Source organism: Anas acuta, chromosome 1 (genome assembly GCF_963932015.1).
Source record: "Anas acuta chromosome 1, bAnaAcu1.1, whole genome shotgun sequence".
In the NCBI taxonomy this organism is placed as follows: Eukaryota; Metazoa; Chordata; class Aves; order Anseriformes; family Anatidae; genus Anas; species Anas acuta.
In genome coordinates, this window is record NC_088979.1 from 14,564,408 (window position 1) to 14,588,722 (window position 24,315).

Sequence of the window (24,315 nt, forward strand, 5' to 3'; positions counted from 1 at the left end):
TTTTTCTCCTTTTTGTTTTTTTTTTTCTCCTCGGCTGTATTTGGAATGGTGAGATTAGCAACTGTTACTTCATCTCCTATTTTAAGTTTATACACAAGCACACTAGAAAAAAAAATCACGTGTAAATTATCTTCCTCTTTGATTCTGTTCTTAAAATGCCATTGGTTAAACTTCAGAGTAAAATGTGTCTGAACAAAGATATGATGAAAGGATTAGATTCAGTGACTCACCTGAATATTTCTTGACTTTTGTAGCACTTGTATGAAGCTTGCTGCATCCAAACAATACGTAAAACAAAATATTTGGCTTCTTTCTTGGCATTTTTTTGTAATACTTAACCAAAGAAGTTTACAAAACCTTAATAACTGCTAAGCAGCCCCCAGATTTTCTAATAGTCAGTACTTTTCAGGGTCTGTGTTGATTTAGTCATATGCTGTTTCCAGTGAATTATTTATAAAATTTATTCTTAATCATTTATAAAATTAATTAAATAAATAAATGATTAAAGTAGCAGTAGAACAGCTGATACTTCTAAAGGAACCTCTGAAACAAAGAAACTATTACAAATATTCCAAGATTTTTTAGAAATAACTAAATTGGGTTGCTGCATTTATTATTTCGAACCTTGGGATTAGTCACCAAAGCTTTCTTACTAGGGTGAACTTCATTTTTGATTTTTCACGTAGAGAGAAATCTAGTGGGTCCTTCAGAAATACATAGTATGATGTAAAACGATCTATCAGTACTTCAGCTCTGCTTTCCCTTTTCTCTTAAACAGTTGCACTTAAACAGGCTGTTCCTTACGCTAATCCTTGGCCTTAGTTCACTGTGCACTGACTACAGCTGTTTCTGCTCTTGTGTTGTTGAGTTGACCCAGGATAAAACACCAAATCTAATCAGTTCCTTCACTTTCTCGCTTCTTTTTGATGATGATTTTTTTTCCCCTAAACAGTTTAAAGTTTTGTTCTGAGCCATTCCTCCTCCTTGCTTTTGTGTCTCCTTAAACGTTTCCTCCTTCTTTCTTTTCCTATGGTAAACTCCGATAAGGATGTTAAGTAGTTCTTGTTATTAAAACAAACAAACACAAAAGCACCTTCCAAAGTCTTCCCCAGAATTTCATCCTCCTTTCATTGTTTGCTTTTCCTACATCCTCAACCCATTCCCTCTTGTCCTATTACATACTTCTGTGACTTTTCTTGTGTGTTACTTTTGTTTTTTGTTTTTCAGTTGTCAGCTACTGTTCTATCCTCCACAGTTTTAAAACGTACCTGTTCACTTCATGTGACATCACTGTTCTTTGATACTTACCTATGGTGTGTCTCTCCATTCCTGTGACTAATGTCTGTAGATGTCTCGCTGCCAGTGGAGCTGGTATTTGCACTGACTAGTACTTGAAAAAACAAGTCACAATGTAACTGTATCTTTTATCTTGATCCTCTCATATTAAATTATTTGTCAATCCAATCAGAAAAGTTTTCAATCTCCACATTTCAGACTTCTTCTCCCCATTAACAGTCACATTTGTCTCCTGCTTTCTCTCTATTCCCTCTGTCCCTGGTTTATCCAAACTGATGATGTGTTTTTTATTTATTTTTTGTTGTTTTTGTTACCACCTTCTTAAGAGAGAAAAAAAACATTGAAACAGTAAACAATGAAGCTCTGAAGAGCTCATGCCAGTCTTGACTTGTTTGATTTCTAATTTCCAGTCTGTGGTCTGTACTGTGTCACTTACTTCATTTTTGCACAATGTATACTAGACAGTAAAACGATGAAATTACTTTCTTATGGCCTGTTATTTTCTGTAAACAATAGCTCATGACAATATTGGTTTCTTAAATTGTTTTACCAGAGGGTTCACCTTAAAATTCCTGTTGAAACTCAACTGTTTTTAAATTCTTCTCTTCTAGACAGTTATCCTGTATGTGGTTTCTTCTCATCTTGGATCACAATCTCATTAGATGCATTGTACTCTTTGTAAAGTGATAAAAACTTGTAAAGTGATGAAAACTTACAGTATTGAGAAGTTCCATAAGCTGTACTTTTTTTTTTTTTTTTTCTCTTGACAGCTCATAAGGCTTGGTAGAAAACAAATTGACAGTATTATTAGTTCTTAGTTGATGTGCATGGAAAAATTAGTCCCTACAGGTGAACTTAGGCCAATCATGGTATGCTTCCAGACTAAACCCACTGGTGTTTGGTCCAAAAATTTTTCTTAAGGGAAGGAGCCTTCGTATGAAGAGTTCCACAAAAATGTCTCTAGTGCTCAGAGCAGTAGACCTATTAGGAGGTTTTCCCTATTCTTTTTCTTACAGTTTCTCCTTGCCATTCCTGAGTTTCAACTCCCAGGCACTAAAGTTCAAAATAGTGTCAAAAGGTTTGATATTTCGTTTTACTAAACCATTTCCATTTATACGGTTTTATAATGAGAGAGTGTAACAATCTTGAAATTAACTGCTCTTACTATTTTACAAGCACTGCTAAGGAATTCCAAATCAAACTATGAAATGTCAGAGGTTTTCTGCTTTGGAAAATGAGTAATAATTGCTTCATAATGAATTTATGAACAACTTGTTGATACTAACCCAGCAGTAATTAACCTGTGACCAACTGAGTCCATCCAGAATTTCAGTCGTGTCCTGTTTAACCTAGAAAAAATCAAAATGATGGCTGTAGTATTTTTGGTTTAGTTAAAGAACACATTTACATCACAAAAGTGTGTTAGTTAAGATATAATTTACAAATCTTTGTGATCTCCTAAGTTGATAAATCTTGTTTTCTCTACTAAACTTGTTTTTTCTGACAGTGTCTCTCACCGGTGGCAGCTACTGTAGTGTCTTGTTGTTATTGTCCTCTTCTCCTTCCTTTTGTGTCTTCTCCTTTCCCTGAAAATAAATGAATTTATGTGAAAGCACTGGGTTGTTCTTTTAATGTTTGGAAAGCCTAGTAAAATATTGTCAGTAAGGTTAGGTTATAAGTTCAATTCAAAGTGAATTGAGACATGATTAGAAAGATTTTTTCTTCATAAACTGAGGATAGATGCACATTGAAATGAAGAAGAAACTTCCATATTCAATGAGTAGCGTAGGACTCAACAATTTGGAAGAAAAACGTAGGTATTATGAAATTATTTTTACAGAAAAAAATATCATCTTCAAGAAGACAAGGCAGTATTTTTCTAAAACCTTTAAAAAAAAAAAGTTTGTCAGAGACAACATCCTGGTTTCTTTCAAGCCAGCAAGAGGAGTATCTCATCTGATTTTGGCAGATATGTTATTTTGCCTTAAAATTAACCAAAGTACTAGAAATAAACATTCAGTCTGAAAAATGACTTACAGGAAGCTAACCACAAGAGGAAAATTTCTCAATGCAGCAGAATAAATAGGAAGATTTATTTTCTGTCACTTCTCGCTTTGGTATCCTAGATATATATGTATATAATATAAAAATGTAGAAACCAGAAATTGAAAGCTATTGTTCTCAGATGGAAAAATGTGGAGCCACAGTAACTTAAACACAACTGCAGCTTTTCAGGGTGGTGATGTGTTGTAGAAAGTGTTGACCCCACTACTGCTCTATACCTTGTTCTCAAAAGTTGTCACTCTTCTAGCAGACGTGGTTAAACAGTTCCTGAACTGCTGGAGTTTACAACCCTGTACGTTAGCATAAACTGACATCCATTTTAGTTTATCTTAAAATGCTGGTCTGTAAACTGCAGTGGTTCAGCAGCTGAGTCATGAACCAGTTGAGCTGTCCCTGCTGGGAAGGCACTAATCTCATGAGGGGTGGTAAGGCAGACAACTGGGGCCAGTACCAGTTTCAGCAATGCCATCTTAATCCACTGCTGAGTCTATCAACATGTGAGTTACAGCAAAAAATTCTGAGAAAGCCTTGTTACTGACTCACCACAGGAAAGATCAACTTCACAGTATAGGCTTAATTCATACATGACTGTTGTTACTCTGCAGATGAAATCAGTTAAAGCCAGTTTTTTAACTGGTTAAAGAGGTTGAATCAACAAGAATGGTGCTGGTTGGTCTGGGTTTTGTTTGTCCTCATAAAAAGCATCTTTGTGAAAGCAATGAGATTAGGGAACTGCTCTCATACCTTGGAGTTGGTGCAGTGTACAACTAGACTGTGTTTAACACACACTTTATAGAAATTTGTCTGTTTTGGGGACCTTTCTAGGGAACTTGAACCTGCCTGTGACAAGGCAGGTTCTGAGCTATGTGCTTCTTGGAACTCTGTAAGTATGGGACCTATAAAGCATAATCGGGAAGAAATATAAACATCACTTAAAGCAGACCTGAGGAAAATAATTCATTTAAAAAATATGTTAAGATAATTGCAATAGTATCTTAGTGTGATTGGTAATAGTGACAGAAGAACTGGCAGTCCACAACAAACACATCTAGAAATTGAAAAATTCAGAAATAATACCATCCTGAGTTGCATAGCTGTCCATGCATACATCATTCTAAAGGAGGAAAAATGAATTTAAAACATAATTATATACTGGTTAAAAATGATCTGAAGTTTGCATTTCTTTAAAAATACCACTGCTACCCTTTGTAGTCTGAATTAAGATGTGGTTCACTTTGCAGCTTTTTTTTTTTTCTTGCAGAATATGTGAAAGGCTTTTAACAAAATGTTTAGCTGAGTCACTTTTCATAGCTACCAAAATGCAAACTTCATACTGGATACTTTATACTCTAGGCCTGGGTAATATTACTGAAATTTAGTGGCTGAAAACGGTAAGACCAATTCAGATGAGTAGTTGCATTTTCATCCAATAGTTTTCTGTTGCCATAATATCCATGTTATCTAACAGTGTAGCTCTTCATAGCCAATGTAACATGAGTTGAATTTTAACTATTAATTTGAACTTGATCATATTTGAGCAAGAACAATGAATATGTTAAAATGTATTTTAAATATATTTAATAAGTGTATTTATTGAATGAAGGATTCTAATAATACTGTAAATATTAAGTATGTATTATGTCTCCTGGTTTTCAGTGTTCGAAAGAATCATGAAACAAAAGAAATAAGCATTACTTCAACTGTCTTCAGAGTGTCTGCATATGTAAGTATTAACAATTTTATAGTACAGAATTTTACTGGAAGTGACATGCATAGCATGAAAACATGGAATTGACATTTACACAATGAAAATATAATACTCCATTTTCAAGGGTTATTTTTCCATAGTTGTTGCCATTGTTTATTCATAAACTCATCCCTGATCTCATCCTGCTTGCACTCTTGAGTAACTCTTCATCGATTATCACCAGCTAAAATTTTATTTGGGTAGTTCACTAAAAATAGGTTTACTGGATTACACTTGAAGTCATAATAGTTATCCAGAAACTTCTTTATTAATAAATAAATAAATAAATCAATCTTTAGGTCTGAGTAATTCTATTTTTATATCTACTTAAGATAGAAGTAAGGATTAAGAATCCACTCAACTTTGTATAGTTCTGTTCTTTGAAATGTTGCTACAGCTTTCTGAATAGCTTGTATTGCATCTGTTACCGTAAAGACTGCAAGAAAATTGAGTATATGAAAGGGTGAGAATGGTGAGATGACTGCTAACCTCTTTTCCCCTCCCTTGTCAAGTCTCATTCCTCTCTGTTTCTCTTGCAAAATCATGCATTTACCATCAAGATAAGTTTGAGAACTGGCTGCATGTTTACTAGATTCAGCATACCTGGCGTTTAATTGTTACTACTCCAAAGCCTTCTTGAGTAACCAGAATATGTAAGCAGATAATGTACCTACATCCAAAAGAAATAGCTGATGTCATTTCAGACTGTGCAAACTTCCCTTTAGGTTGCCAATACCCTGGTTGTTCATCTGTGGGTCATCATCTTTTATGTAGTATGTGTAATTCATAGAAGGCTTCTAAAATGTTTTCTAAAAATAAGTACCTTACTTATGTATCACAGTTCACCTTTCTACTGGGCTGCAGACTTTAATAAAAAAAATAAAGTAAAAAATGTAAACAAACAAACAAAAAACACCACAACTGATAATATTATATTTTACTGTTATTACCATTTTTCCCCCTATCTTTGAATCAAATATATGGACACGAACTTTGCAGACTGCTGCTGTGTTTAGGTACATGTTTAGATATTTAAGAGCTCCCATGGCTGTCTTTGTCATACGTTAAATATCGTCAGTATTAACAACAACAACAACAAAAGGCATCCTTCAGTAACTTTTTTGAAAACAAAGAAGTGGATGGACAAAAGAAAATCCAGTGTAAATACATAGTATGTTATCCTTGCTGTAGCCTTGGTGGGAAAATTTGGCTTTCCTGCATATTCTGAAAAATTGTGAGGTGAAGGAAAGTTCTAAAATTCTAGTTTGCTCTAAAGAAATCTTGAATAAACTTCCCTGAAAACAGACAGAGTCTTAAGCAATTGGGTCTGGATTGTCTGATGGTTCTGTGAAACAAAACTCTACTTAGAAATTAACAGAAAGGTACTTAATAGAACACAAATGTCTTGTGCATTAGAGGAAAACTTTCTCTCAAAGAGACAAACACATTTCTGCAGTAGATGTAGTTTCTGAATTCATTTGGTAAATAACTGTAGAGTATCGTGTGATAATGTTGAGGTAACAATTTATAAGCCATATTTTCTTGATTTGTACCTGAAAGAAATGGACATACCCTTGTAGCCTGACATAAAGGAAAGCTGTTTTGGTAAAGGTGACTTGAACTGCAGCTGAGAAGTTAGAAGAAGCCATATTTTTGCAAGCTGCATTAATAAATGGATAAATAAATACTTGTATATTTGCACAAGTATAAACGGAATCAGGACTTAATTTTATGTAACACCATCCTGATACCATCACTTTCTTTTTACTTAGTTTTTAACTTTTAGCTAATGAGCCCTCATTTTGTAAACAATATCTAGAAAAAGAACATTACTAAAATCAGGTAATCAGAAAGTAAACTGTCATTGATATTGTATGAAAATTGTGAGTAGTGCCTCCTTTTTAGAAAGTCTGTGTCGATAGAGCTATAATTCTGGTGTGATTATATCAAAATCAGTGATGTAAACTTATGTAATCTCTGAAAGGGGTATGCTTAAAAAGCAGTTTGGAACAAATTTAATCCTGAAGTAGTCAAATCTCTCAATCTTGATACTTAAAGGTATTAGGGTGTACTTATAAATGTCTACAGATCTGTTTAGCATCAGAACTTTGTAGACCTGGCTATCATAAGAGAAATCATTTTAAATCTTGGGGCTGGTGAAATTTTGTTACAGATGAAGTATTTGGATGGTGATTGCTATTTTATAATCTTTTTTTTTTTTTTTTTATCTGAAACCTAACTATACCAATGTTAGAAATCATTGTAATAAATAACTTACTCAAAAATTCTTCTTAAAAAACTGTTGATTAAAGGATGCTGTTCTGCACGATGTTCAGCAGTATCATTTTTTCTGTATTAAGCTATGCATGTGCTCTTTTTCAGTCATCTGCACATGATCTGTATTCCTACAAAGAAAAAGTAAAATGACCCCACTCTGTATCAGTACATTAAATCATTTCACCCACTACATGTCTGAACTGAAGTCCAAATTGCAGATAGAATTGGTATGATCCTTTATGCACCCAATTGCTATAAGGAGCAGAATAAATCCATATAAATTCCAGTGCCTCTATGGTCAAATCCTTTAATTTTGTTGTTGTTGTTTTAATGGCCTCTTTACTAACTAAAATAAATTTAAGGACCCTTTTAACTTGATCAGATTTATTTTTTTCCTCATACCAGGTTTGCTATACTCTGGAGTTTCTTGAAATGCCTTATCACTAAGAAGTTATTTTTGTTCTTGAGTTGATGTGCAAACTTGTCTTTAAACAGTCAAAAACTGAGCTGACATAGATCAACTCTGGACTGCAGAAATGGGATCTTCAGTAGGAATAGAAAATAAGTTTAATCTAACCAGCAATCACATCTTGACACTGGTCTCTTGCTTTCTTTCTGTTTTGTGCATGAACTTAAGTTACTTTTGGATCAAACTCCAAGGCATTGTGATGCTGAGTACTGTAAAACTGTAAAGCTTGCTCTCCTTACTGTTATTGAGAATCCAACATTGGATACACAAGGATCCCGGTAAAACATCTGTAGAGAGTTAGGTGTCTTAAAATTGGAGCTACAGAGTTTGTATGCTGTGTTCCTTAAAAATAGAATGCTATTTTTAGCTTGTGGTATTTGACTACCACCAGAAAATGCAGTGAATAGACGCATAAAATCTCTACCTGTCTTAAACAATGCTTTTACAGTGGTGCTTATCTTCATTTAAGATGTATGGTCCTGAATTTAGGTTCCCTCAAAGGAAGTTGTTAGAACATATAGTAGGGGGTTCATCCTCTTGAAAAAAATAGAGAAATTGGGGTGCCAGCAACAGCTACTGGATAAAATTCATAGATGGTCTTTGGAGCAGAAATTGGAACCCAGATCTCTTCCTTTAAGCTGACTGATTACAGTTTCCATGATTTCTTGGTCCAAAAAAAAAAAAAAAAAGACATTATTTTATGCAAGGGAAGAGAGCTTCAACAAAAGACTGTGATAGATGTTCCTCTCATATGGAATAGTCTTTAGTTGAGGAGTTTAAATTTTTCCTGGAGAAAATGGAAAATACATGCATTATATGAATTCCCTCAGAACCTATATCTCTTCAAATGTGTTGTATAAAGGTGTTGAGGAGTGGCATGACACTATAGTGTGCCAAAGACAGTAGGTGTCAGCTACATATTGTTGATTTTTTAGATGTTCAACTACCACAATGAATGCACCAAACAAACAAACACCTCTCTAAATCCCCCCTCTAGTTCCTGTGTACCTGGATTTGAAGTGGGTGTTGAGCTGTGCCGCCCTGTCAAGGCTGAAGCCTCTCTTGACATGCACAGAAGTAGGACATTAAATGGAAGAGCCCAGTTCTTGCAGTGTCTGGTGCCAGCTGAACGTGTTTTTTCAGAATTAGGATTTGGTAGCTAGGTGTCTAGGTTCTCTTCAGATGCTTTTAGCGAGTTGGTGCACAAATTGCTTTTGATAACAGTTCAAAGTTGTTAATAATAAGTTGTTAGTAAGTGCAGGTTCAGTGAGGGTTTTCCTTAAGTATTTGAGACTGAACGGATGCATTAGTAAATGTTCATTGAGGAAGACTCATTGATAGAAGAGCTTTACATACTTAGTCCCTAAATAAATTTGCATTTTGATGAAACGTGTTGGGATCCTTGTATACTCAATCATCTGTATTTTAGGTTTGTATCGTGTTAAGCCTGTGTTTACGTGCCTAACTTTGCATTTTATATTAGTAGTGCATTTAAAGACTGTAAGGTTACTGGGATGGGTAAAAGCACTGTGCCTGCTGGAGCGTCGGGATCCGAAGGGAGACAGACCCTGCACGCAAACCAGCGTTTGTCCCATCGTGCCATGAAGCCAGGCGCTGGGGCAAAGCGCTGCGTTTCGCCCAGCTTTGAGGAATGCCCTGCCCGGCCTCCACGTCGCCATTACCATGCTTCTTTTCGCTTCCTCCCAGGACGAGGCCGGCCTGCGGTACCCCTCGGGCAGCAGCCACGAGCAGACCTTCTCCTACTTGGCGGTGGACCCCTGGCAGCGCCACGTGCACGCCCTGTACCACTGCTACGGGGTCAGCGCGCTCTGCCCCTAAAGCACCCCCCGCTTATGGGGTCGGGACCCCCCACACCTTTCTGCGAGGCCGAGGGAGAGTTGTGCATAGCCTAACACAGCCCCGGGGCTGCGCGGGGCTGTTAATTAATTAAAGGCGCTTCTCCTCCTCCTCCTCGTCTTCCTCTTCCTCGCCCCGGGGGGGTGCTGGGGGTGCTTGGGGGGTGCTGGAGGTCGTGGGCCCGGCTCAGCTGCAGCCCCTTGCTGGGTGTGGGGGTGTTGGGGGGGGTTGTGGTTTTTTTTTGGGGGGGGGATATTGGGGGCGCCCCCCCCCCTTCGGGGGTGGCGGGGGAGGGGAGCGCGGGCGCCTGGAAGTTGGGAGAGGAGCTGGGGGGGGGGGGGTAAAAGTTGTGGTTGGCGGCGCGGCCCCGCGGCTGGGGAGCGCGGGCGGGCGGGACAGGGGAGGGGGGGGAGGCGGGCGCGCACAGAGGGGCGCCGGGCAGGAGGGGCGAGCCCGGCCACAAAAGAGACTGCGGGGTGCGAGGGGGGTCCGGGCTGGGGGGGGTCCGGGCGGCGAACCCCCTTTTTTCACCCCTCCAAACCCCTCCTGCTGTCCGGCGGTACGGGCGGGCGCAGGCAGGCGGGCCGCTGCCCGTGTGGGATCCGGTGCGGGCGGGCTCAGGAGGGGCGGAGCCGGGAGCCGAAAGCGCTTCGGGCGGGCGTAACTGCGAACTTTTGTTTGGCGTCCGCCGCCACTTCGCTTCCGCCGCCGGGACGGAGGCGCCGGCCGGGCTGGGCCGGGCTGGGGCCGGGGGGGCAGAGCAGAGCAGAGCCGTCGGGCCGCCCGGCTTTCCCCGCTCAGGGCTTAACGAAACCCCCGGAGCCAGCAGGACCGAGCCGCGGGGCATGCGGGGCCGCCGAGCCGGGCTGTGAGCCGCCCAGCCCAGCCCCGCGCCGCTCAGCGCCGGGGGGTCCCGCCGGAGCCATGGATCCCGGGCAGCCCCCAGCGCAGCAGCCTCAGCAGCAGCAGCCGCCGGCGGCAGCGCAGCCCCCGGCCTCGCAGCAGGCTCCCCCGCAGCCCCCCGGAGCCGTGGTGGTGGCGGCGGCGGGGGGGACCCCGGGCGGCGGGGCTCAGCCCCCCGGGGGGGGTCCGCCGCCGGCGGGCCACCAGATCGTCCATGTGCGGGGCGACTCGGAGACCGACCTGGAGGCGCTCTTCAACGCCGTCATGAACCCCAAGGGGGCCAACGTGCCGCACACGCTGCCCATGCGGCTGAGGAAGCTGCCCGACTCCTTCTTCAAGCCGCCCGAGCCCAAAGCCCACTCCCGGCAGGTGAGGGGGGGGGGGCCCGGGGGGCTGGGGGGGTGGTCCCGGTGCTGCCCACCCCGGGGTGCGGGGAAGGGGCTGGTGCGGGACCCCGGGGTGCTGGCTGCCTTCCTCCCTCCCCCCATTCTTCCTCCTCCTCTTCTTTAGGGGGGGTCCCCAAACTTGTCCCGGCCCTGCAGTGCTCGGTCCCGTCTGTGGGAGGCCGTGCCAAACTTTTTTTTCCGCTCCCCCCCCCCGTCCGTCTCTCCCAAACAATATGGATGGAGCGGCGCTTCCACCATTTCGCCGCCTGGGCAGGCTGAGGGCTGAGCCCTCCCTCCCCCGGTGCGAGCAGGGCCGGGGCCGGGGGCACGGCGCCGCCCCAAATGGGGGGGGGGACCGGGACACGGCCCGTGCCCACCGCCAGGGGGTCACCGAGGGCCGGGCTCGGCGGCCCAGCTGGGGAATAAATGGGGTTTCGGGAAATCAAGGGGGTTTTGGGAAATAATTGGGGTTTCTGGTCGCCTCTTGGCCCCGGGGGGGGGGGGGGGGGGGGGGCAGCAGGAGGGAGGCTGCCCTTCCATGGGGTCAGCCAGCCCCTCCGTGATCCTGCCCAGTTCTGGGGCTGGGGGTTTTACGGCTCGCCTTGGGGTTGATTCATTTTTCCAAAGACTCGAAAATCAGCCCGGCCTTTCTGTTGGGAGGCCGAAAAGAAAATAGGGAGCGGGGTGGGGCTGAGTTGTCTCTGTAGTTTGTTCTCTTGCTCCCGAGTTGCAGGCTGACATCGCCGGGCCGCGGGACGGGAGCGGAAAGTTGCTGCGCCGAGCGCTCTCCCCCTTGTGCGAGCGCCGTGGCGGTGTGCTGGTGCACGGACGTGAGCTGGCCCACGCTCAGCGGCTGCTGTGCCGTGTTCGCTGCGGGAACTGCAGCTAAATGGCCTTCGAAACGCAGTGAACTTGCGGGACGGGACGTTCACCCAGCTTCTTGTGCTTGTAAGCTCGGTGTTGTCCCGCCGGGGTACGTTACCCCACGTCTGTAACACCCGCTCCTCAGCTGGGCCGTTGCCCCTCATCTCTGTCAGCATTTCCATAAACATAAACCTGAAATTCAGCTGCAACCAGAGAATCATTTACTTCATTGTTGGCCGTCTTATATTAAAAGACCGCTTTCATTTTCCATTTTTCGTTCAGTTGTGCCATAGCGATATAGTTGAATGGGAGAGGGCTTCACGTTTCTGTAGCTCCCAACAACTAAAGCACCCCAAATTCAGTTGAATTGCAACTTTCGTGTTGTGTTTATACCCCAAAGTAAAGTAGTTCGGTTCCAGTGCACCGTGTGAAGCTTGGAGCGTGCTCACGCACAGCTGGAGCAGAAAGCCTCCCTGAGTTGTAAATGGGGCCTCGTGTATGGTGCAATCCTTTGCGTAGGGAGGTGTGGCAAGGGCCGAGCCGTGCATCTTATTGTAGGTGGCCATGTTGTTCTGGTGTATCCGCAGAACTAATTAACCAGTCAACGTATAGAAAAGCTACCGTTTTAACCCAGTTTTCAGAGCTGCCTTTTCTCTTTAGTAGTGGATGCGAGTTTACTACTGGCAGAGGAGCCGTGGGCACCTCAGGCTGGCAGCTCGTGGGAATGGCTTTGTGAGTCACTTCTGACTGACCGGTTACACCGTGCGCGGAAGCTTGCTTTAGATAAAGCTCAGGCAGGCTCTTTGTAAGCTCCCGATACCCTTAAAGTGCAGTTTGTGCAAGGGTTAGGAAATTCTCTATTCAGTCCCGTGTAGCTTTTTGTTGTTGAGCTCAGGAGTCTTCCTCTCGGAGCTGGCTGCAGTCAGTGGGCCTGTCTGTGTTGCTCTTCTCCTTGTGCAATCCTTTAAAGCCGTGTGGAGGGTGTGTGAGGGATGTCCTTGCACCCTGAACCCCCGTTTCAACAGGAGAGTGTGAAACTAACTCCCCCGGCAGGACGGGGGTGCGATGGGGATGGGTGGGTGCAGTCCAGCAGTGAACCACGCAGCTTGCTGTGTGTGGTCTGCTGCCTGCAGACGTGGTTTCTTCTTAAGCCCACACCAAGGATTAAGAACTTCAGTTTTCAAAATAAAACTAAAAAGAGTTATTTATAGTTAATACTGACTTTTACAAGGACTTACGCCGATTAACCAACCCAGTTCAAGACTATTGAACAGCAACAACTGCAAAATGAGCAGAGCATGGGAAATGACTAACTTTGGAGTTTCTTCTGAAAGATTCACTTAATGTGAAATGTCTTCTAATAGATGTATTTCTGCTAAAGTACAAAAATCTGACGGGAAATACCTTCATTCCTGACAGGCCAGCACTGATGCAGGGACAGCAGGAGCCCTGACCCCTCAGCATGTCCGAGCTCATTCCTCACCAGCATCGCTGCAGCTGGGTGCTGTTTCTCCGGGGACACTTACACCCTCGGGAGTAGTGACTGGACCCGGAGCTCCATCTTCTCAACATCTCCGCCAGTCTTCCTTTGAGATCCCTGATGATGTACCTTTGCCACCAGGTTGGGAGATGGCAAAGACACCATCTGGACAGAGATACTTTCTTAAGTAAGTAAAACTTGTTTTCGTTTATCTGTATCTTCTTTTTTTGCGGTCTCTGAATTTTAGTAAAGTTCATTGTGTTTAAAGTACATATTTTAAAAACACTCCTTATGTGTAGTAGGAGAGGAGATCCTGCCACTGAGGAATTTCTCCCACATCAACACTACTGTTTCTGAAAATTGTATGTTGTTCTGTGAATATTTATCCTATCTAAATCTCAGCTGAAGAATGTCATCCATTATATTGTATACTAAAAATCAGTGAAAAGCATGTTGTGATTTTTAAACAACATGACCTTTGGGTTTGCTGGATCTTGCCAGAGTTCTCATTCAGGTCAAAATACACTTTACCTTATTTTCATGATACAGATTAACTTTAGACTATTATAGTGAGGCTATACCAGGACCTCTTGGTTTGTCAATAAGTACAATTGTGTAAGTAAAGAGTCAAAACATTGCTGCCTACTCTATTCACGAGGAAGTTAATTTATGTGTTTGATTGCAGTACTGTAACTCTTAACTCATTTGCGTTCCCTGCAGTGAAAGGGAAATTGCAGAATTTCTAACAGAATCACAGAATATCTAGGTTGGAAGAGACCTCAAGATCATCGAGTCCAATCTCTGACCTAACACTAACAGTCCCCACTAAACCATATCCCTAAGCTCTACATCTAAACGTCTTTTAAAGACTTCCAGGGATGGGGACTCCACCACTTCCCTGGGCAGCCTGTTCCAGTGCCTAACAACCCTTTCAGTAAAGAAGTTCTTCCTAACATCTAACCTAAAACTCCCCTGGCGCAACTTAAGCCCATTCCCCCTCGTTCCGTCACCAGGCATGTGGGAGAACAGGCCAACCCCCACCTCGCTACAGCCTCCTTTAAGGTATCTGTAGAGAGCAATAAGGTCGCCCCTGAGCCTCCTTTTCTCCAGGAAGATTGTTTCTTAACATTGTTTCTTGTTCCTGTGGCTTTTTCACACAGTGAAATTAGTATCACCTTTTCTGTAACTGAGGAGAGGTTACATATGCCAGCCATCTGACAGCTAGTCCATCAGGGAGCATTTTCTTTTTTGCCATTTCTGAAACAGCAGGAGCTTGTCCTTCTTTCTGCAAGCGTGCCCACCATGACGCATAATTGGCCCTCAAATATTTTGACTATATTTTGAACTTTTTATTTAACTGGAAGGCTCTAAATAACCCATTGTGTGTCATTTTCAGGGCTGGGAGAGGGGAGGGGCAGCACAGTGTGTTATTTATGTAAAACTTGTTTCTGCCAAGTAAAACATCTGTATTCCTACCTTTCTTGCTAAAAACCAACATTGTCATTAATACCTCCATTTGATTGAAGTATTTGAGCTTATAGCTTTTAAAACTAATTTATGTTGTCTGCAGTAAGAATGGATATCACAGAACTTGTTAAAACTTTCTTGTTCCTATAGTGGTGGTGCTTTCATACAGAGAAATTAGTGTCAGTTTTTAAAACCAAAAATAGATTACAGCAATTGTCTGAAATTAGTCGAGCCTAAATGTTACTGTTGAAAGCCATCATTTTGTGTTAGGAAAACAAAAATGAGCATTACGTAAAGATGTCGAAGATGTGGTATTTTCTTTGGTGCAGTTTAACAAATCAGCATATTCTAGAATGTGTGAACTTCAGTGGGCACGAGTAGAATTTCTTGGAACAATGTGAGTTTATGCCATTTGAGATTGGTAGCTCATTAGGCCTTGAGGAAAGCACAGATAGAATTTTGAAACGAAAAGCAAACTTTCTTGTTTAGACTGTGTTAGTGAAAGCTCTTAAAGAACAACTTATGAAACCTGAAAAACAGATACTTGCTTTTTAAGTTTTACTCTTACAAATGTTTTTGTTAATGTAGTGTTTTTTTGCAGAAAGTAGACCAACTTAAGAGATACAAAGTGTCTTTACACAAAAAGTTGATTTTTAAATTATGCTTATTCAGGTGAAATCAGAGTGAAAGTTTTGATCCTGGAAAGCTTTTGTGCAGGTTCATTATTACCACAAAAAAAAAAAATCTTTTCCTTTTTTTTTTCTACAAGTTTCTTGTCCTTTCTTGGTGTTCTGGTATCCATTTCAAAGGGTCAGGTTTCAGCAAGAACAATAAAGAGCCTGAGACTGGAAAGTACACACAAGTCTGGCAAACTCATCTGCATGTGCAAGATCGTTTGTTCTCAAGCAGACATCCAAAGTAAATGATTGAAAGAGCTGCTAGCTGTGAAGGATGTGTCTTGAAGGGGAAAGGAGTGGAAACAAACCAGGTTGTTAGGAATAAAAATAAAGGCTGTACTTTCTGAACCTCTCTCTGCTGGGTCACATGCTGACCTTGGGAGATTTTAAACAGCTTAATGGGCTGTTTTCTTTTGGCTTTCCTTGGGTGATGCAGTGGTATGGAGAGGCTAATGAGGACAGTTCTGAAGGCTCAGTTCACACTTTCGAAGTACATTTCTGGTTCTTAAAAGATTGTTTAATATTGTCTACAGGTGAGATCCCCCCAACTTCACTGGAGTTCATGAAGATTTGTAAGAAAAAAAACACTCAGTGTTTTCAAGTACTAGCAAAATGTTTTCTTTGTATGCTTAAGAAATTCAAAGAATTTCTGAGAATTAATTTTAAGTAGCAAGTTTGTATTTCAGAAGCTTTTCTCATTGTTGAGTGATAAGTTCAATTTCATACGTGCAAACTTGTTAAAATCATGTCTTGTCTAGTTATACCTTACGTTTTTGCTCAGAGCATGAGGACTGAGATTCCTGATGCTAAATAAATTTAATGTGGTTCCTTCTATACTGATTTTTGGTCTCTCTTCCAAGTATTCAGCTTTTTTGTTGGATTGGCTGCATTGCTCTTTGTTTCCATTTGTTCCGTAGCCACTCCATGAACGGTCTGGTAATCAGGCTCTAGAAAGATCTTTGCAGAATAGGTAACAGTATTAGATTTTTTCCAGATGTCAGTAAGCCTTATGGTTATAGTTATCATAATACGCTACATTGTAAACTGAATAATTTAAAAGTGAGTTTCATACTTAATACTGTAAGGATTTTAGTCGCTTCCACTAACCAAAAGGTAAAGCACCACAAGTATAGTGGTTTGTGCAAAGAGATAAATTAAAAAACAATAAGTATGGGGGGGAAATACCTGTCTGGCCTAATAAATGCATGTGTTTATGTGTATATAGGCCAGATACATGCCACGCACCTATCAGTGCCTACTGAAAGAGGGTGAGAGTGGAAGTGTAGAGTGATCCAGAATTATTCTGGTAAATCAGTCTGTCATCTAGATAAACAGTCCCCTTTATGCATGAATGGCCAACGTATGATTTCCACTCATTAGCGTTCATCTTGCTGTTATGAGAAGGACTCTCGAGTGTAATTTTCTGTTAATGAAAATGCAGATGGTTTTGGCCGGTGAGTTCAAACACGCTTGCTATCCAGCTGGTAAAACTAATTCTATTTTTTACTGAAACTGCTACTTAAATAGAACTTATTAGTTGAGACTTGCCTGGTTTCTAAGTGGTCATAGCTGAGTCATCCCGGCATTGTTGTGCGGTAGGCTTTAGCCCATTCTTAAGCATGCAGTCAAAGAGACTTGCTTGGTTTCTGTGGCGATGTCAACTGCATTGCTTTTTAACCACTTCCTGTTAGCCAGCTGCTGGTTGACATTTCAGTGAACTATGGAGAAAGATAGTGGATCACTCTCTAGGCAAAAGAAAATATGCCGCAGGAGGAGCAGGCGGCAGTTCCCCAAAGCAGAACTGTGTACGGGCTCCGTTCGATTTTTGGAATTCCTCCTGTGCCATTTTAACTCAGCCTTACGCTTTTAATCCTTTCAGAGGTCGTGCAATACTTCACATTTTGTCGTGTGGGGAAAAGTTAGCTGATTGTCCAGCAAACAAGTCTTGTAATTACTTTTCCTACAGGAAGTAGTTCTTGCAAGCAGTTTATCAACAACTTCCTATTTTTTCTGTGAAGTGTTGAATGACTTCCTGAAGGAGGCCAAGGTGGTTTTCATTAGTATCTGTGGGCGTGTTTGAGGTGTTTACCCATCTGGCAGAAACCTTAAAAATAGATCGTTGTTACACATTTCTTTCTTACTCCACACAGAGCCATGACCGTACGGAGTGAAGCTGAATGGTTTTAAGATACCGAACGGTTTTAAGATAACAGGGAGCTATGGTTCATTTCTTTAACTCATGGGACTCTGTGTGTACAAGAATATTATGTCATACATGACAAATAACCAGCAATGCTGTTTTAAATTTCTTTCACATCTCTATTTTTGCCCCTGTCTGGAACCAACTGCTTCAGCAATATCATCTGCTCCCTTCATTCTCCTCTCCTCCCCACCCTTCTAACCTTCTAGGGCAGAAAATGTTTGTTGGAAAAATTGCTGCCACAGTTGTATATTTTTTTTGAATACCTAAATATTCTGGGGAATTGTGTATTTAGAATCATTAGTTATGGGAGCTCCTCTGTTTGTGGTTCTATAGTTTAGGCTAGTTTGGCATTGAAAGAGATGTACTGTTGGAAACCAAACCTGCAACCACTGCTTTTGGCTGGCTTGACTACTTTTTCATACTTACACTAAAAAGAAATGGAAGTTTTTTCTGTGTGCTAAATTCTATTTGTAATATGTCAAACTCATTTCATCTTTATATTGGTGATTTCTGACTTTATGAAAGTATTCATGAGATCGTTGATCTAAAAAATTCCATGAGATTTGTGCAGCGGAAAATGGGCACTGTCAGTTTCAGAACGTAGCTAGAGAAGAGAAATACTAACTCAAATGCTTTTGAAGTAGAACACACTGTGGTATGTTTTTTGGCAATTTAAGACTTTGGGTCTTGGAAGACCAAGTACTAGAGCGTATATCTTTCCTTCTGCCTCTTACTTGAAGAAACCTGAAATTTGTTTTGTGAAAAAAACTATTTTGAACGTACACTTGTACTAAAGATTTCCATATCTTTAAAAGGGAGGAAGAAGAAGAAGAAGCAGAAGGGCAAGCCTGTGTTATTTGTGTTAGTACTGAGCCTGAGCTGGAAGGAGGATGAAAGCACACCTCCAGTTCTCTCGATTCAGAGAACGTGCAGCCAGCTCACTGGGTGGGCATCGGTGAAAGAAATGGCACAGGGTGCTTTTCCTGTGTTTGATTTTGTTTTGCCTAAGAAAAATTGCAGAGGTACTGATAATATCTTTGCATTCAATATACTGCCATACAAGATAATTTTATAAGACTCTTCCAAAAACAGTTTTATTAAGCTGATGTGATTTTTTGGTAAACAAAATATATACCCTGTGGTTTTCATTAACATATTTTCCTTTTATTTATAAGTGTGTTTATATTAATTATTCTCAGAAAAAAATAGAACCGGGGACAAATACAGAATCTGTAGTTAGTTTTAAGATAATTAAATTCTTTGAGGATGTTTTTTTTTAATTGGCTGTTGATCTGTACCTTTCTTCCTCCCACAGGTTTTGCCTCTCAATATATCTCTTAAAAATAATCTTTGTGCTTTATAGTGTCTGATTCAGTGCCTACTGGAACTTTTCCATGAATTCTGAAAAGCATTGGATCAAACCTCCACTGAGAGCTGCTAGTGCTGTAGGGGAGCATGGGCCAACTGTAGAAGATGATGAATATGGTTCTTACAAATCTAAATTGGATCCGAATACACACACACTGGAGAGAGAGAAAGCAGTGGCATACTTATGAAATTAAGATTGTGTTAACACAATTTTCATTAAGGCAGAAAAAAGGGGTTGTTTCAAGTATCAAACATAAAAACTAAACCTTTCAATTTCCGTTATGGAGTTGGTCAGAATTAGTACTTATTTATCTATTGAGAATACTTTTGGTTTATATACTTGGAATGTATAATACTGTTTTATAGCCATGCGTACATATCTCCTACATTTAATTTGAAATGAGTTTATGTTACTGGGGTCTGAAAACTGTAATGTGGTGACTGCTACAATTGTGACTAAATTCTTTACTATGTCTTTTATAATGAGAAATCTTAGAGTCTCTCTCTGATCAGTAATAAGAAGCATCTGATATAGGGTTAATCAGGATTCTATATAAAGTATGCTTCTGCTATTCCACACAAGATTTTGTCAGGTTGTATTTGTTTAAAAGTAGTAGCATCAAGCTCCATGGGAGCAATTACGCCACTATGGAATCACTTCTGTTTGCTCAGGTCTTGACCTTTTCTAAAGACAAACAAGAATTTGATATAAATCAAGATGAGTATCTTCTGGACTCTCTTATCCTTTACCCTTTCTTCTGAGTGTTGAAGATGACAAAGAATTATAGAAGGTTTTCTTTAGTAGTCTTTTGGTTTGTAGCATAGTGTAACCTGTAACTCATCAACCACAATATGGAAATTCCCACTCAGTAGAGAGCAGTAAAATAAAATGATATTAATTTAAAAGCTCTGATAAATCCAAGACAGACACTACCCTACCAGTTTTTACAAACATTATTTCTAATGGGTAAATGCAATTTAACTCTAAGTAGTACGTGGCAAAAATCCGACCTTTTAATAAGATTAATCTCTTGCTTTGTTATCTCTCCTCCTCTGCAAATGAAGAAAATCAGTAGGTTGAAAATTTCATATGCAAAGCCTCCACTTCCATCTGCACTTGTGGCACAACAACTGCATGTTTTTAAAAGCTAGCACAGAGCAAGCAGAGTGGGTTTTTCACACAGTTTGCCCATCTTTACAGTAGACTTTCAGAGAAAGGAACTTTTTATTTACTGGACATGCTGAAATGTTTACCTGCGGGACCTGAACTGGGTCACGTGTAAAATGAAAGCAAGAGTACTTGTCCCTAGTTTGCTCCCAAATAAACATTTTCATATATCAGACATCAGCAATTACTGGGTGATTTCCTGGAGATCAAGGTGTTTTACTCAGGGTTAAAGTACAAGAGTAACTGTTTAAAAACTGCTCTGGTATTAATTGCAAACAGTTTCGGTCAGACTCTTGATTAAGACTATCCTCCCACTGCCAGCCAACCAAAGGAAAAAAGAAATGAGGTAAATGGCTATAGAGAGATGTCAGCCAAATCAGAGATGTTTCTCCTCTTTTTATATGTGGCCAGACCACTGCATGTGTTTATCTTCACAGCTGGGAACAAATTCAGATGATGTAATTCGATTTGGTTTAACCTTTTGAAACTGATAGCAGCTCAGTTCTATTAATTTTGTTTCCTAACGTTTTTGTAAATTGCAGTGTATTTGTATTTGTTTGTACAGTCCAAACACACATACGCGGTAAAACTCATTAATGGTATATCTCAGATTTCACTATTTTATATAAAAGTTGTTCCCTCTTTTTTTTTTTTCTTTCCTTCCAAAAAAGCTGTGTGTGATTATGTAACCCCCCTAATATTTAAATGACTCAATTTCTTCAGTAATTCCTAGAGAAATTTTCCCTTGGTTGAATGCGGGAAATTTACGTGAATCTTCTATGAGTAGCAGTAGTCCTCTGGCGGGTGTCCCTAGGACGTGACCAAGATCACAGCATCACAAAATGGTGGGAAGGGACCTTGGGGTCCATTTGGTCCCAGCCATGCTCAAGCAGGGATACCCAGAGCAGGCTGCCCAGGACCATGTCCAGGCGGCTTTTGAAGGTCTCCGAAAAATGGCAGGGAGACTCCACCACTTTTCAAAGGCCTCCCAACTAAAAGATAGCATCGAGTTGTGGAAGAAAGACAGGACTGTCTGCAGGGGAAGCTTGACGTTTGAGGAGTTCACATAATGTGAAACCTTCTTGGGAGGAGGCTGTGCTGGAATGTTAGCAGATAAATGCCGTGTAATGGCAGGACATAGTCTCACAACCAGCTTGCTGAACTTCATTTTTGTGTAAGGGGATATTTGGAAATTTACCAGATAAAATATATTTCAGTGTGTTTAAATAGGAATCTAGAGCATGGGGACGTTTGTCTTTTTTATGAAAACTCTACTTCATACATATGTATATATACAGACATACATGTATATATTATATATGTGTGTATATACATGTTTGTTTGCTAATTAACACTGGAGTTTTGTTTGGAGAACAGGAGTTTTTGGAAGGCATAACCAGACTGTGCCCCTGTTTCACAGCCTCCTGAAGTGCTTCCTGGAGTTTCTTTTCTGGGATTCGCTCACCTGGTGTTTAATCTGGTTTTAACAAAGTTACTTCAGGCGGTGTTTCAGGCAAGTATAGCCAAGGTTTTCTAAATTGCTGGTTAAGTCAAACTAATAATATAAAGCTGCCTTGTAAAGCAGGACCTTTACCAGTGTGCTGCGTGTCAGTCATGGCAGTTGCTAAGGAAACAAAGCTGTCCTGAAAACAGTCGTGGACTTTGCTTTAATTTCACTAATGAGACTTTGCTGTGTCATAGTGAAAGACCAGATCCCTTTTGTTGAGACTCTGGCATGCGGTTTGTTAACTTAGATTGGTGTTAGCAGTAAGTTTAGTTATTGATTATTACACTGAGGTTGGGAAGCCAGTTGTGTTGTTTTTTTCTTTCTCCTGCTGAACTGTTTTATAGGGAAGTCAAGTAAAGGTCATTTACTATTGCTAGTTTATCTCCAAAGGGTTCTGATTTATGGAGAGCTTTGTTGGTAGTCTGTCTGCGCTGCATGAGTTTATTCAAATAGTTATTGCTTTAAGGATGTCTTTCCCTTTCTAATTACCTGTTGTAACTGAAATGTTAAGTAAACTTTTTGTCTTTTCCGGATATGTTGTAAAATTAGCCATCTGTGACGTAGTAGTACGTTATCTGAAAGCAAACAAGCACGGGTTGTATATGCAAAATGGAATTCTTTGGGTAAAGGAAAGAAGCGCAACTCACTAAGTGGCCTTTAATTCCAGGTATACTTTCTCATAGGACCTCAAAAAATTCTTCGTTGTTTCATGATCCTTTTCAAAACCTTGATTGGCAAATCCTCTACAACTACTTTTCTTTCAAAATATACATGGTCTCTTTAGAATGGTAAGAGAGAATAAAGTTTCTTTCCACATTTACTGTGTTGATGGTATAGTTGGAGGACTTTAAATACCTGATACTCACAATTCAGCGGTGTTCTTTAATACTTCGTTATTGAAAAAATCTTTATCAGACTGAACAGCTTTACATTAAGTATAGGAAATGAGGTACAGTTACAAAAGTGTAATCTGAAATATAAAAGGTCGTTAGAAAGAAAAGGTAAAATTAAAGAATCACTGTCCCAATAAAAGTTTTCTTAGCATGAGGTCTACTAATAAGGCTAATTATTAGTGGAAATCTTACTGTTTGTAACAAAATGTAACAGGACTGAGTGGTACAGCACAGATTGCATGCGTTTCCCTTGTTTACAAGGGACGGTGCATGGACTTTTTGTTCTCTAGCCTGAGTTTAAAAATGTTTTTGTAATAAAGACATGCAGTGATAGCTGTGTATCAAACATGAATCTTCGCGTCCTAGCTGGTAGTCTAAGAAGCACCTTCTATGCCTGACTTTATAGGCCGTTTCTGTATATATAACAAAAACATGTTTCTGGAAATGAAGAAATAGTGTGTGTTAATTGGAGCCTAGCTGTCCCTTGATGTCTCTGCTTGCCGTTAGGTCGGGATAAATTATGCCTGTTTAACAGCAAAAAGTTTTAAACTCTCCCAGTCTTAGTGAGAGCATCCGATGGCACATTCCCTGGCTGCAGTGCTTTGTAGGAATGAGCCTGACTAAGCTAAAACCGCTTGCGTTCTGGTTTGTGAATGGGTAGGTTTTGAGAGCTTTTTCGTAGGCTGCTGTTGACATAATCACATTACCATCAGTGTTGATCCATGTTTCACTTTCCTACTTCTGTCCCTAAATACACAAGTACTTAATTTCCATCTTTATGGGATACTTACACTCTTCTAGCCAGTCAGTTTAACATTTGGACTGAAACAAGCGTTCCCTTTCTTTCATAGCTGGTCTTTCAGGTTTTTCCTTACAGGAATCATAGTCTGAAGCTGTTCTAAAGCACAACTATGATATTGGGACCAAGTGATTACTAGATAATGGAGGATAGGAACTTCCAGATTTGTAGTGTTAAGAGAACTGTTACAATCTGTATGCTTGTGAGTTTTTGTTTTTGCCATTTTTTTTTTTCACCATAATGACTAATAACTGAAAAAAATCTATTGGTATTTCACAATATCCTGATAATTTAGTCACTGGCTAGGCATAAGGAAGAAAAACGGGAAACAAACCTTAGCATAACCATTTAGTTAAAAATTAACATTTTAAGTATCCTTATTAACAAGGTCAAAGGAAGTTTTAATTATATTCTTCAAAAATTATTTTGCAACTCAAATCTGTGCCCGTTTTTTATTCTCTGTTAGGTGGGTCCTAACACGATCAGCTTTGTGTTATAGACATTTGTGGAGGAATTTGGACCATTCATTGTTTTCTTGATGAGTTAAATGTCAGTTGTGCATGGCAATGTCTCCAGGAAAAATGATTCTTAATTCAATTTAGAAGCTGTGGTGCCCATTGTCCAACTTCTGGTTTTAAGGTTGCGTCGGAATGGGGGTGGGCAGGAGGGGAGCTTTTTTCTTCTGGCACAGCTATTTGTGTGGCTTTTGCTCAGGGCTACAATTTGAGTCCTGTTTATGCTGTGATGGTGAGCAACTCGGAGGTTGCGTGTGAACTGTAATTGATTCCTCCACTCCGCAGTCCTCTCGCAGGAGGAGCGCAGCCCCTGCCCTCTGCCAAGTTTTGCCCTCTCAGAATGTCTTCAGATGCTTGCTCTGTGAAACTGAAGGG

General features: G+C 40.7%; 2 protein-coding genes across 9 annotated transcripts in view; both read left to right on the forward strand.

Annotated features, from left to right (window-relative positions):
• CFAP300 (cilia and flagella associated protein 300) overlaps positions 1-9,821 on the forward strand; it is a 22,178-nt gene extending 12,357 nt beyond the window's left edge. Inside the window, exons 6-7 of the mRNA XM_068669995.1 lie at positions 5,017-5,083; positions 9,561-9,821. Of these exons, the coding sequence (XP_068526096.1) occupies positions 5,017-5,083; positions 9,561-9,692 (199 nt within the window). The 3' untranslated portion in view covers positions 9,693-9,821. The remainder of the gene's footprint in view (positions 1-5,016; positions 5,084-9,560) is intronic.
• A 450-nt stretch (positions 9,822-10,271) lies between these two features.
• YAP1 (Yes1 associated transcriptional regulator) overlaps positions 10,272-24,315 on the forward strand; it is an 88,602-nt gene continuing 74,558 nt past the window's right edge. Inside the window, exons 1-2 of one of the 8 annotated variants that reach the window (XM_068670118.1) lie at positions 10,272-10,982; positions 13,283-13,530. In XM_068670118.1, coding sequence (XP_068526219.1) covers positions 10,635-10,982; positions 13,283-13,530 — 596 coding nt within the window. In that variant the 5' untranslated portion in view covers positions 10,272-10,634. The remainder of the gene's footprint in view (positions 10,983-13,282; positions 13,531-24,315) is intronic. The other 7 variants (XM_068670128.1, XM_068670135.1, XM_068670145.1 and 4 more) reach the window with 7 other exon arrangements.